A 13,723-nucleotide genomic window follows, 5' to 3' on the forward strand; every position below is an offset into this window, starting at 1 on the left:
GGTAACTCATATATCCCGCCAGGTCCCCTGTATGTATACGCCCATATTAGATAAAGCAGAAATGACTCGGTTCACAGATCAGCATTAGAACAATTATGTGGGCAGCAAAGTAAATTATGCAACGAATTAGTGAGCACTGGTGACATCGACCGAGACGGGAACACCGGTGTTACCCGTCTCGGGACTGGACACCGAGGTCACAGTGCTCTTAGCAAGCCCCTTGGGATCAAGGGAGTCATTGACGGTGGTCTGATTGTCCGTCGGGGGAGGAGTAGGCGGGGCCGTGCCGACAAAGGCACGGGGAGACCCCATACTGGAGATGGAGCGCTGGGCAGGCTGAGGTGAGGACTTGTGGGAGTGGGGAGGAGTGGTCGACGTGGTGTGAGACAACGGACCGGTGGCGGGGGAGTTAGGGTCGAAGATGAGCTTCTCAATCGCCACGATCTGTTTGCCATAGCTGAATTTCTTGAGCTGGCTGAGGAGGGGCTTGATCTGATCGATGAGAGCCTCACGTTCGGCGCCCTTAAGCTGGCCCAGAACCTTCTCTGTAGGAAGTTAGTATCAGGTTAAGAAAAGATAACACAGGGGAAGGTACATACGGATGACATAGTTGCCATACTGGTCTCGCATCAAGCCAAGCAGAGGGCTCTCCCCACGATCATTGGGGGAGATAAGGGTGGAAATGATGTGCTGAGCCTGGCTGGGGTCACCAAACTCGATGCTCTTCTCAACAACATTGCTGGCAAACTTGTGCTTGGAGTAAGCCAATAGTTGCGACATGACAATGACGATCATGCGGTTGCGGTCCGATTCGTCACCATTCTCAATGACGTGCTGGATCACGTAGTTACCGAACTGGTCGGGAATCAGGTTGGAAGTACAGGCGTGCAGTTCGCTAAGGATAGATTGGCGGTCAACCTCTTCACAGTGCTCGAGCATCCTCTGGATGACCCGGCATCCGTAAGGGTGAGCAGCAAGTCGGTTCACCTGGCCGCGGAAGGCATTGATGATGAACTGAACGTATTCCGATGGGACACGTTCAATAGCCTTCTGGATGACGTGGTTGCCATTCTGGTCACGAACGCATTTGAGAACATGGCTCTCGAGCTCCTTCACCATGGCAGCTTGCTGGTCAGTGAGGATGTGCTCAAGGGCCTTTTGCACGACACGGCACCCATACATCTGGGTGGAAAGAGCTAGAACATGACCCCGCATTTGATTGGCGAGGATCTTCTTCTGAGTCTGGTTACCATGTTCGAACAATTTCTGCACAACGTAGTTACCAAACACGTCAGTCATCAACTGCAAGCAGTTGGGCTGAATCTCACGGAATACTTGCTCCTTCTCATCACTGTTAGCGGTCTCCAGCTTCTGCTGGATGAACCGCGACCCATGCTGGTCACCACTGAACTCAACAACGTGGTTGTAGATATCCTTTAGCTCGTAGCGCTTGTTACCCTTGCTGTTCGCCCGGAATTCCTCGAGCAGAGCACTGCGAACCACTTGAGTTGGATCTTGCTCACGCTGCGCGCGAGACGCAACGGCTGCGGCTCCACCAATACCGCCGAGTTGTGCCATCGGGTAATATCCTTGGAGGGCATTGATGCGGGCAGCAGTCTGGTAGTTCGCGTAATCGTAGCCGGGCATCTGCATGCGCGGGACAGAGCCTCCTTGAGCTTGCGCAAGTTCCTGTTCTTGAAGCCGGAGACGACGTTCGAACGCGGCCGCCTGGCTGTCGGACATACGACCACCGGAATTACGATACTGGGTTGCCACGTCCAGACCGGTGTAGATGGGGCTATCCATGCGAGCATATTCAGAAGGAGAGATAGAACCATTGTCGGCGCCACGGGCCCGTGCGTGGTATTGGAGATGCATCTCTGCATTGTCCCCACCATAACCAGCCAGGGATTGGTAGCCATCATCGGTTTGGTACTTTCCCCGTGTAAGGGAGCTGTCGAACGAGGCGTGAGGCATGAATTGTGGGCGCTGGGCGCTTCCCTGGGTGCTGTAGCCATTGTCGTTCAATTGAAGTTTGTTGAATCCCGCCGAGAGATCCATCGAGCCGCCGGCATACCGACCATCAATGTTCTGGTTATCAGAGTAGAAAGAGGGGTTTGCGGAGTGCACAGGTCGTTGGGTGTAGGAGGCTGAATTGTGAGACATGTGAGAAAGGCCACTACGACTCGGAGGCGGGGACATCCCATCAGGAATTCCTTGAGCGATGGACGACATACCCATGGAGTTGGAAATATCATCAGAGCGCTGTCCCTCCATCGTACCATTGAATCCAGACTTAACAGGGAATGAAGCTCCCACTGGACTGCCACCTAGACCGGCGGTGCTCATCTGTCGTCGCCCATCTCCATTTCGCAAAGCTGGAAATCCACCAAATGCCATTCCGTCACCAGAGGGGGACACACCCTCAGATCCTGAGTTCAGATACGGCCGGTGGCTGACTGTTGTGGCAGAGTTGGCCATGCCCGAAGTTCGTGGCAGGTTAAAGTAGGACGCGTCTGGTGCGTCATTCAATGGTGGGGCACTCCGGTCATTGGAGCGAGTCTGAATTGGGGAGGTTGACATGCCGCGAGTCTGATTCATAGCCAGCTGCGAGTTGACAGTGCTCCATGGAAGGTTAGGCCGGCCCGACCAGCCGTCTGACTCTGATGTCGATAACAGGGAACCCGAGCCGGACTTGGCTTCAAATCCAGCATCACTGGTTTGTTGATCTGCAGAAATTATCAGCCCCAGTTCACCAAGCAGATCCAGGCCTCTTGAGCACCGTCACACGTACCATCTGCAAAAGCACCTCCGAGGTTGGAGTCTCCCCAGATGTTGCTATTCCAGCTCGATTTGTTGCCACTGAATCCTTTCCCAACCCCGTTGCTGTGAGATCCACGCGAACGATCATTGTTCATGCCTGACGAACCCATGTTGGAACCCCGATTCGACCGTACCTGCACAGCTGTCAATTTGCCGCCAGTCCCATTTAAATTCTCGCCACTCACGTTGTGTACGCTGGATGCATTCGCTGCCATTGTAGAAGCCATTCCAGGGAAACGATCGACCGAACGGGCGGGGCGATTATTTGTGAGATCGAGTGATTTGATAAATCACGAAGGCCGAGAGGTTGTCGGCCGGTATTTGCAGATGGGGCACCAGGCACCAGAAACGGCGTACACGAAGGAATATAAGACTGCTGAGATCGCGTGGCCTTGTTAGCAAAGAACGCAGTGTGAGATAGGGTCCAGGTACAGGTCGGCCCCAGCTAAGGCATATAGGGTTGCGAGGAGCACTCACCTAAGGAGGGCAACGGTAGGGATCGATGAGCGGAGTAAAAAGATCGGTTGCTTTCGATTTTCCCTTCTTCAGAATCCACAAGCCCTTGACATGTACAGGTAACAGAGGAGTGTGGAGAGAGAAAAAAGAGAGAGAAGGGGAGGACAAGGGGAGGTTTCAATGTCAAGTAAGAAGAACGGGAACGGCCGAACAAGATGCAAGGCGACAAAGAATTGGAAGGATGGGAAATCTTAGGTATTCCTGTTCTCCCTTCGTTTGTCGCTGCAGCTTAGCCGTCAGAATTGAGGTCGGGACGCGACGTTACTCTGCTCCGTGCATGCTCCAGGAATCTCCCAGCTTGCCGATCGTCCTCATGTGCCTTGTGGAGAGGCAGATCTCCGAGAATGGAAGAGTGTTGGTAGGACCCTGGATGGGGATTTGCGCAAGGGGTGGGGGATGGATTGGCGGGAGAGGGAGGTTTGCGATTTTGCGAGAGGGGGGGGGGAAGTGAATGAACGATGCGATTCGACTCGGGGGGGTTTGGAAAAAGAAATAATTCAAATGGATTGGAATGCGCTCGGTTGCGCAAAGGATGGAAAATCCGGGATTTAGTGGGTCGATGGATGGGAATGTGGAAGAGAGACAAAGCACTGCATTTAATGTAGTTCCAGCTGTCACACAAGCGCCATGACAGAGGGAGCTTCAGGTTTTTTTTTGTCTTTTTACCCTTGCGGTGTGAGTTTCTGTTTGGCAGTTAGGAAGGAGGATGAAAGAAGATAAAAGAAGAAGAAGAAAAGAAGAACAAGAGTGAAACACGAAAAAGAAATGTTTTCTTTCCTTTTTTCAGGGAAACTTGATAGATAAGAATTAACAACTTTTTATGCTTTTTAATTAAGAGTGAGATTTGGGCTGATCAGCCGCGTGTATTATCATGGTATTACCAGACCCAGTGATGACGCCTTGAAATGGAGCTAAGTTGATTAGATACTTCTTATATCACTACTGTATATATGTCAAACAGAAGTACCCTTTTGGCCCCTCTTAGTCATTTAGGCATCGATTGTATTGTGTATGGTATTGTAACAGGCAGATCAATCAATCTTTATTCCTCCACCTCGAACTTATATATATATACTCATGATAGCATATCAATAGAAGATTATTCTCTTAATCACTATTAGTACTATTCTCTTGATACTTTTCCTATTCCCTTTTCTTCTCTCACAAAAAGAGCCTAAATGAGTTGGTGCTGCACCTAATCCACCCTGACCGCTATCTTCATGGCCTAGATTCTACATGGCCACGGAAAGCAAACTTACGAGTTACTAAACTCTTTACCAACTACAAAAGAACACCTTTATAACTCTACGTGAAAGCCTGATGTCATTCAACCGGTCAACACTTCCTAGCCACCTAGTCTGAGCTAGTACCCCTTGAACCATGGTCAACAGCTCTCAGGGTCAGAGTATATTGCTTTAGTCAACCGACGAAGCCGAAACATTGTGTATGAGTAGTTAGTCCGACATTATAAACCTGCATGGGGGCCTTAGATAATAATAGCACAGTTCAAGTTATTTCCCCGTAAGACTGAGATACTCCGATCGGATCCACTTAGAATAAGGCCCTGGATCTGAGTAAGGTCGACCATTCAATTCATGCAATTGATTCAGTCCATTGGAGTCGGATGGCTTCCCATCTACGGATTACCGGTCAAAGACAGAATAGATGAACATTCTTAAAAACAAATCCAAGGACCGCCACCTTTAGAATTGTGGATTCCTTACCATTCCAGGCCCGGAGTCTTTCTGATCTCCGCCTAGTCAGAAACTCAATGCCTTCGACATGGATCGACTCGGATCCAAACCAATATATATCCTCCTGTCAAGTTCCAAGGAAATAAAAATAATTGAAATTATGAAAAGATCAAGAGGAATAGAAGAAATAGAGATTCACCTCTAAGATACAATAAAGTGCTCGGTCATCAATACTGCGCTTGGGACCCCATGAATGTAGGCGCGATTCTACCCAACCCCTTGCTTCTACCTGCCCTGGATAACAGAACATCCCGAACATTATTGATATGTCAATGATATTCACTTTTGGAACATTTGAAACATTGAACAAAGGTACCATATTCCACCTAACAAATCCAAAGAACCAGCTAGATTGAACCGTTACCAGCCATCCAGCTCAAACCTCCGCCTCGGCGGGTTTTCAACGAGCCCGAGACACGACCAGCGCCAGAGTAATACAATCCTCGTCGAGCAAGGAAAAACACATCCTAATCCTTGCGCAGGGGTCACACCAGCCGTCAGACTATCACTTGCAGAAATTCTTCGATCTACCCCGGAACCGTTGACTCGAGGGGGCTTTTCCTTGCAGGTTTGTTCGGTGTGGAGAACCCCTCTCTTCTTCTCCGAGGCGACCGTGTGTTTGGAGGCTATTGCGGTAGGGAATTGGGTTTGTTACTAGAGAGATGCGAAGTGCATGTGGGGAACTTCGGAGCTTGAATTATTCCCTGCAGATGATTTGCAGGTTCCAGGTTTCTGGGTATATGATGTATCAATTTTTGAAGCGATGAGATGTATAAAAGCTGCTTTCTCCCGGTGCTGAGACGTGGAGAACGGTGAATGGAAGGGTCCAAGGTTTGGGCTTAGCTGTGTTGACGATGGACATCAGGTTCCCTGATTCTGTTACCAGTTGACTTGAATTGTTGGAAAGACGTGATCGGGCAAGCTTCACATGTTTATTTGTCGGCAGTGGCGCCATTTACATATATACTAGCATGATCTTATGTACACTGACATCTGTTACTAATACATCCATATGTCTACATGTCGGAGGATGTACTCGTGGATACAATGGCAATGTAAAATGGAGAGAATTGGCCTTAGTTATTGCATTCAAAATGTGTTCATATATAGTTCAGACTTCGGCATCTTTTTCATATTCCCGAGGTCGCAGTTCTTCATTTCATAGATATCGAAGCTGGTCGGTAAGAAGACTCCTGATATCATTATGTAGACATTCAAAATTGGCACTTACACCATTATTAAGATAATCAGGTATTTTCTTGTCCTTCGGTAAACCTGTATTCAAATGTCGATAGAATGGGCACCTGTGCGAGTACCCGAGAATCTCTCGACCTTAAGAGAAGCCAATTGACTTGGCTGATACGTGTCGGATTCTTCAATTGATCAAATGCTCTTATTGAGTCTAGTAAATCATCAATGCCTTATAACATATTCCAAGGTCATGTGTTCAGTTGGGATTCGTCATATAGATTCGTGGAGGATTCGAATCAATGTTCGAACTTGGTGTTGAAAGGTGCCCAGTGCTGGTTATATATATACATCCATTGACCATCAATGTTGCAGGTTTGTCTAAGAACAATCAAATGTCAGTTCTACGTCCCAAAACCCGACCGTTATTGAGATATACAATTACATACTTATTTAGTATAAAAATACATCAACACAACCAAGCCGTCAGTGAGGAGCCTTATTTAGAAGCTTATTATTTTTGACTGAAGTCTCGAATATCATTCCTCGCTGTTCCAAGGTTCCTTGGGATAGTCTAGAAGGCGTTGATATGGATGCGGATAAAACCGTTAGATTGGATAATCTTGAATCTAATCTTTGTAAAGTTAAATGGACAATTCAAAGGACCTGAGACAAGTAATCTCCCTTTTCATTGAAGTTGTTTCAAGTGTTGTTTACTTATGGAGTATGAGACCCTGAATGTTTATTTTGATTCACTCTTTGACCCACAAGGGATTGAACTTCTAGAACAGGGAACTTAATTAAGTATGCGAGAATCTTGTTTTCCTTAAGCCTGATTGCATCATTAGCTTACTGTACGTGTTCAGGCTCCACTATGGAGTGGGTAGAGATTTCAACTACTATGTAGTAACTCAAGCTAGAAACCTGAAACAAAGATATATGCTGTAGGAATTATATTCATCAGGTTATGTGCATACCATCAGACCTACCCGATTATACTTGGTGCCTCGTGATGGTGTTCAGGGGAGGGAACCTAAACAAAAGGGATTGGTTTGGTGGATCCAATCACCTCCCATTGACGAGTCAGGAAGCGCCGTTGGCTGCAGCCCCCCAGGCACCATTGACCTGTTATTGGAGGATCAAGGTCATACCGGGGATAACTAGACCCTGATGAGTCTAGGGCGAACTGAAAAGGTTCATCCAAAAATAACAGAGAAATTAGAGAGGGAAAAGGTCTAGGCTTGTGCGCACTAGTGCAACCTAACTCCCTTTTCCTTTTCCCCTTTCCTCCTCCATTCTCTACATCCCCTCCATTCTTTTGAGCACTCAGCTTCACTCTTTCAGCTGTGCTGCCATCCATTCTTTCTCGGTCAATTCAGACTCCCCTTTTTCCTGACCATTCTTCCCCCCGACCAGCCTCGACTCCGACTGTCCGCGACTAGCGTTCTCGAGTGCTCATTCCTACAATCGCTTTCAACCCCGGATGATATCCGCCCACTCTCTTTGGAATCTAACTTGGTCGATCACCTGTTCGACGCGTCTCGTCTTTGACCGACAATCAACAATTAACAATCAACATCCGACATCCGATATCCGACAAACCCGATCGACAAAATGATCAATATCATCTCCAGTATCGTGGCCCGGGATAACAACAACAATAACAACGATGGTCTCTCTACTCCCATGGTCGATCTCCTCATCGCCCTCCTGGTGCTGATCTTGATCGCACTCGCTCTGGTTGGTGGACTGCTCCTCATCCGCCGCAAACGCCAGGTTCAGAAACAATCCCTCCTCCCCGTTCACCATGGTCAAGTCCCATCGCACCACCGTGGCTTAACTATCACCACCAACAAGAAGGACTCTGTACTTGTGTATGACGAAAAACGAAGCCTGATGGCGAACTCCGACAGTCCCCCAACCAGCCCGGTTCCCGAGATTCGCATTACTTTCCCTGAAGAAGAAGACGCGTCTGGCAAGCGGCAGTCTGGCCGGATGGTTGTCGTCCGCATCAGTGACGCTGGCAGCATCGGTCTTGAACCGTGTCATGAGGATCTGCCTCCGTACCAATCTACCGATAGCGGTCGCTTCCAGTCCCTCGATCTCGAGCGTATGGGTGGATTGAAGGAGAAGGGGGATCATTACTCGTAGTGATTCGCAACCAATTGTCCCGTCCTTCGCCATGACAATCTCCGCCTGTCACTATTTTCTTCGACGACCCAAAAGCATGACGAGCATCTTGGCGAACCTTTTATTCTTCCCTTTCCAAATACCTATTTCTTCTCGACCCTGCCCATGTGGCATGCACATACCTTGACCTGTTTCGTTGCTTGTTTAAATCCAGACAAGCAATTGCTCTCCTTGACCTTGAATCTTAGCAGATTCTTGTTCCCTTGAGAGTCGCTGAGAACTGAGTTTTGTATAGCGAGGGCCTGCCGCTTATTCTACGTTTTTTCTTCTATGGCGTTCCATTCCTGCTGTCTATGTTACCTTCTACCCTGTTACGTTCCTAGGGTGTTTGAAAGACGTAGGACTATCCTTTTCATCATTTTTTTCGTCTCCTCCTTGGATTTCATTTCTCTTCATCTACACCTCTTTAACGGCGGCGTCTATTTTTCTTCCACTTTGGACCCGCTCATGTCTCTCCCCTTACTTTCTTGTGCCTTATTGGTACCATCGGCAGCTGGATAATGTATGTATTTAGTCCTCCTAACTTTTCCTACGCCTAGGCAAGTCTTATGCAAATGTTATGCAAATCTTTGAAATTATAGTTCAATTCAATATGATATTATGAGTTTGTAGTCCACTCGGCCAATCAGAAATGCCGATCCGGAGCTCTCCCCCAAACCCGCCGCTTCCGCGACACCAGAAATGCGAATTTCTCTTCGCTTTAATCCCCTAAAGACGTTCCTTACTTTCTGTTCGTACAATTTTGGTTTGTACGAGAAATGTGCAGCTTTTAGTATCTTCTGGGAAGCCGCTCGCCAACAGAGCACAGACAGGGGTAACCTTTGCAAAATCGCCTTACAACCCACTAGGCTCATCCCCTCACGCCTCCTTTAAGTGAGCTCGCCTGTTCCGAAGGCAAGTCAATTGTGTGAACCCGCGCTTGTTCTCGGCTTCCCTGTTACCGATTCAACTTGCGCCCGTGCTCACCCCTCGGCCGCCTCCTGCACATCGTGCCGCAACCCAATCACCCCGGTAGCGTCTCGTCTCGAGCTGTGGACTGTCGCTAGTCCCAATTTTTGTCCCAAATGGTGCCAAAACCTGCAGGTCCTGCAGGTGGTAATGCACCGAAGACCTCCGCAAAGGGAAAACAAAGTGGTGGTCCGGACTTTAAGGCCCTGCAGCTTGAGTCAGAGTTTAAGAGCAAGCATTTCGGTGTGCTAGGTGTATTAACGTGGATTCTGTGAGTAACTGGGATGAAGAGCTTTGAGCTTTGAGGAACACTGTGGCTGACGTATCGCTTTCATTTTTAGATTGTTACACCTCGCCGGTATCTACTTCTTCACCAAGGGCTTCCTTCTTACGCGCATGGTGCTGGAGAGCAAATCGTCTTGTGAAGTACTCCCCTTTGACAACTCGAACCACCAAGTCACCGGAAATACACATGGAAATGGATGCTGGCATCAGAAATCCTTCGACAAGGCGGTTGTGATCATTATCGACGCTCTCCGGTACGATTTCACTGTGCCCTTTGCCTCTCAAGATGAGAGTGAAGAGGCCCACCTGTTCCACGATAACATTCCGATCCTGTATGAAACTGCTGTCAAGAACCCCGCCAACGCGTTCCTGTTGCCTTTCATCGCGGATCCGCCGACAACGACCCTCCAGCGCTTGAAGGGCCTAACCACTGGTACCCTGCCTACTTTCATCGATGCGGGCTCTAACTTCGCTGGAACTGCGATTGACGAGGATAACTTGGTCGCACAATTGCACAGCGCTGGCAAGACACTCGTCCAGCTTGGTGATGATACTTGGCAGTCTTTGTTCCCAGGGTACTTTAACGAGAACCTCACTCACCCGTACGACTCGTTCAACGTGTGGGACCTACACACTGTTGACAACGGCGTGAATGAACATCTCTTTCCGCTTCTTCGTACCGAGAACAAGAGCAAGTGGGATGTAATTTTTGGTCACTATCTCGGTGTTGATCATGCGGGTCACCGCTATGGACCCAACCACGCTGCTATGGCTAGCAAGCTCCAGGAGATGGACCGAGTGATTCGCGATATCATCGTCGCTTTGGATGATGATACCCTTTTGGTGGTAATGGGCGACCACGGCATGGATATCAAGGGTGACCATGGCGGCGAGTCAGACGACGAGGTCCAAGCAGCTTTGTGGATGTACTCAAAGAGAGGAATCTTCGGCCGTACGAGCAAGGAGAGCCTGCTTCCACCAAAACACGCTCGTGAACGTTCCGTCCCTCAGATTGACCTCGTTCCGACCCTGTCTCTGCTCCTTGGCATGCCGATCCCGTTCAACAATTTGGGTTCTCCCATTGAGGAAGCCTTTGCTGGATCAAGTGGCAATGACTGGGCCAATCTACTGGCTGTCAACCGTCTGACAGCTGCACAAATCAAGAGATACCAGCACGAATATGCTATTGCTCGTGGTGCAGGTGAAGATGAGGAATCGTTTGGTCTTTGGTCTGCGGCGGAAACGGAATGGAAGTCTGCCTCCAAGGGCTTCACTTCCAAGTCAATCAAAATCCGAGCTAGCTATGACCTTTACCGCAAGTACCAGCGACACACTCTGGATATCTGTCGTGGACTCTGGGCCCGTTTCGATGTTGTCAGCATGATCCAAGGTGTCGTGCTCCTCTTCGGTGGCATTTCTTTGCTGGTTCTGTACGCTCGTGGCATGAAAGCAGACCGGACTGAGCTCTCTTCGCGTTTCCTGTCTTTTGTCAGCATTGGATCCGGTGTGGGTGTTGTGGCCGGCTCTGTCTTGGCTTTCTCTGGACTCACTGACATGACCATGATCGACCTGGCTGTTTTGGTGGCCGCTGGTGGAAGCATGGTGGGCGCATCTCTCGCTCTTATTAGGAAGTCGGCACAGTTGACCGTGCCTCTTCCCACCGGCATGTGGGGATGGCTTGCCTTCTTCTTCACTGTGTCTCAGTCTCTTGGATTTGCATCCAACTCTTATACCATCTGGGAGGATGAGATTCTGCTCTTCTTCCTCACAACATTTGGTGTATGCGCTGGTATCTCGTCCATGCGCCAGAAATCCACACCCGACCGGGTTCTGGGTGTGTATCATTCGCTTCTTTTCGTTATATTGGGCCGTGTTGCATCTTTCTCTCGCCTCTGCCGTGAAGAGCAGATGCCCTTCTGCCGATCAACCTACTACGCCTCTTCGACTTCGTCCATATCTGCTCCTTGGCAACTGATCATTCCATTTGTGGTCATGATATTCCTCCCGAGCGTGGTGCGGTCCTTCTACAGTGGCTCCAAGTCATATGAGGATAATGCTACGTTGTGGATTGGCTTCGCTTTCCGCTTTGGTCTTCTAGTTACCTCGGTGTTCTGGGTGCTAGAAGGCGCTGACGATGGTGAATGGCTTCCGCTGAGCAAAGAAACCCTCAAGTCCCTCCGGGTGTTCCTTGCCCAGCTGGTCCTTGCTCTGGCGTTCGCCGCGGGCACAGCTGCTTTCCTTTACGCCAAGCCTTGTGTGAGCGTCAGCGTGAGTCAAGCCCAAGAAGATCCGAACGCGCCCCCGGTGCCCTTCATCGTTGGCCAAGATCAGAAACCCCGAACCACTGTGACCGTACTCGGCTTTGGCAACATGTACGGCACTCGCTTCTTCTTCATGGTGATTAACTTTGCTCTTGCCATCATCCTCATGTCAAAGCCCATGGGCCAGGGTGCAATTGCTCTGCTGCTCTGGCAGATTTTATCCCTCCTTGAGATCCTCGACACTAACGCCCTTACTCTCGCCAACTCCTCGATCGGCCCCATCATCCTGGGCATATTGGGATCTTTCTACTTCTTTAAAACCGGCCACCAAGCCACCCTCAGCAGCATCCAATGGGAAACCGCCTTTATCCCCCTCTCTACAATCCAATACCCCTGGTCCCCACTGCTGGTCATCCTCAACACATTCGGCGCCCAGATCCTCGCTGCCCTCGCCGTCCCACTCACTGTCCTCTGGAAGCGACCCCTTCAAACACACGACCGTGTCTCCTCTTCTTCTTCTCCCAATAAACCCGCCAACCCCTCTACAGAGCTCCTCTCCGACGTCATCCAAGCCGTCTCTACTCACATCCTTTACTTGGCTACTATCAACCTCGCCACCACCATGTGGGCCGGCCACCTCCGTCGCCACCTAATGCTATACCGCATTTTCAGCCCCCGTTTTATGATGGGTGCTGTTGTCTTGGGCGTTATCGACGTTGTCCTTTTGGTCTTTGCTGTTCCTGGCGTGCGCTTTAGCACGGTCAGTGTCGGTGAGATCTTTGGCTGGTGATCGGGTTCTTCCATGGACTCTTAATCATATCACTCACCTTGATTGGCATTGGGATTAGAATCCTATATATCCTTTGAAGAGACCTTGGGACTTCTCTTGACATCTCTGACTACTATGTCTAGTCATTCACAGTTCGAATTGTTCCCTCCTTCTATTTTTTTCTATTTTTGTCCAAAATTTAACTGTAATTTATATAAAGAATCAATATATCCTGACATTTTATATTTCAATATTTCCATGTATATAGTCTGTATATCAATGGTCTCTGGTGCTACCTAGTAGGTATTCATGATCATGCCGCTGTTTCATACTAGGTGCAGGATGTGATTTACTTATGGTTGCCTGTGAAGGCGGCCGGTGGGGGGGTGTATAATATGAATCTCTACTCTTAGATCTTATTGTTTCACTAACAGAATTATTCTAATCTTTTGATCTTAACTATTGTTTTCAGATTTTCATCCGAACTACAACTGCAAGTGTGGCCGAGTGGTCAAGGCAATGTGTCTAGGTATGACTACTGATCCGCATTGAGCGACCGCGCGAGGAATTCTTTGTCATCTTAACCGATTCTGCACGTGAATCCCCTTCGCCTCACTGATTCTATCAAGAATCAGCCATTAATGCCTTGCCTACGGGTTATGTCTATGTCTCTGCTTTTTTTTTTTTTTTTTTGTTAAGTAAAAACAATCCATCGTCATATATGGATTTGTGATCGCTATCTGATTCTCAGCCTTGGCCATCCTGGAAGTGTAAATGTATTTTTTCTTTTGAAAGGAAAGAATAAAACAAGATCAGGCCCAGGTGCGGTTTCATAAGAAAAAGGCAAGATCAAAAGTATACAACAGATAAACCAGACAAAACTTTTGGGGGCAATAGGGGTATTCACAAATGCTGCCGTGCATTACAAGAAGCAAATTGATGTACATGAAATCGTGACGTGAGGGTTCGTTGGAAGAGTCTGTCGTTTC

The 13,723-nt window shown here is 48.7% G+C and overlaps 3 protein-coding genes across 3 annotated transcripts; 2 read left to right on the top strand and 1 right to left on the bottom strand.

The window, feature by feature from the left end:
* Positions 1 to 126: 126 nt before the first annotated feature.
* N7520_003479 (mRNA-binding protein PUF3) lies at positions 127 to 3,050 on the bottom strand (the record flags this gene model as incomplete). Its single annotated transcript, XM_057137414.1, has 4 exons — positions 127 to 545; positions 600 to 2,729; positions 2,795 to 2,957; positions 3,009 to 3,050. 4 exons carry the CDS (start codon positions 3,048 to 3,050, stop codon positions 127 to 129), a joined length of 2,754 nt encoding a protein of 917 aa, XP_056997879.1.
* Positions 3,051 to 7,895: 4,845 nt separating this feature from the next.
* N7520_003480 (uncharacterized protein) lies at positions 7,896 to 8,432 on the top strand (the record flags this gene model as incomplete). The annotated part of the gene is made up of 1 exon (XM_057137415.1): positions 7,896 to 8,432. The coding sequence occupies one exon, from the start codon at positions 7,896 to 7,898 to the stop codon at positions 8,430 to 8,432; it is 537 nt and encodes a 178-aa protein (XP_056997880.1).
* Positions 8,433 to 9,535: 1,103 nt separating this feature from the next.
* On the top strand, positions 9,536 to 12,755 carry N7520_003481 (mannose-ethanolamine phosphotransferase GPI13; the record flags this gene model as incomplete). The annotated part of the gene is made up of 2 exons (XM_057137416.1): positions 9,536 to 9,690; positions 9,761 to 12,755. 2 exons carry the CDS (start codon positions 9,536 to 9,538, stop codon positions 12,753 to 12,755), a joined length of 3,150 nt encoding a protein of 1,049 aa, XP_056997881.1.
* Positions 12,756 to 13,723: the final 968 nt, after the last annotated feature.

The sequence above is a fragment of the Penicillium odoratum genome (genome assembly GCF_028828045.1).
Source record: "Penicillium odoratum strain IBT 22623 chromosome Unknown utg000003l_segment0_segment0, whole genome shotgun sequence".
Classification (NCBI taxonomy): Eukaryota; Fungi; Ascomycota; class Eurotiomycetes; order Eurotiales; family Aspergillaceae; genus Penicillium; species Penicillium odoratum.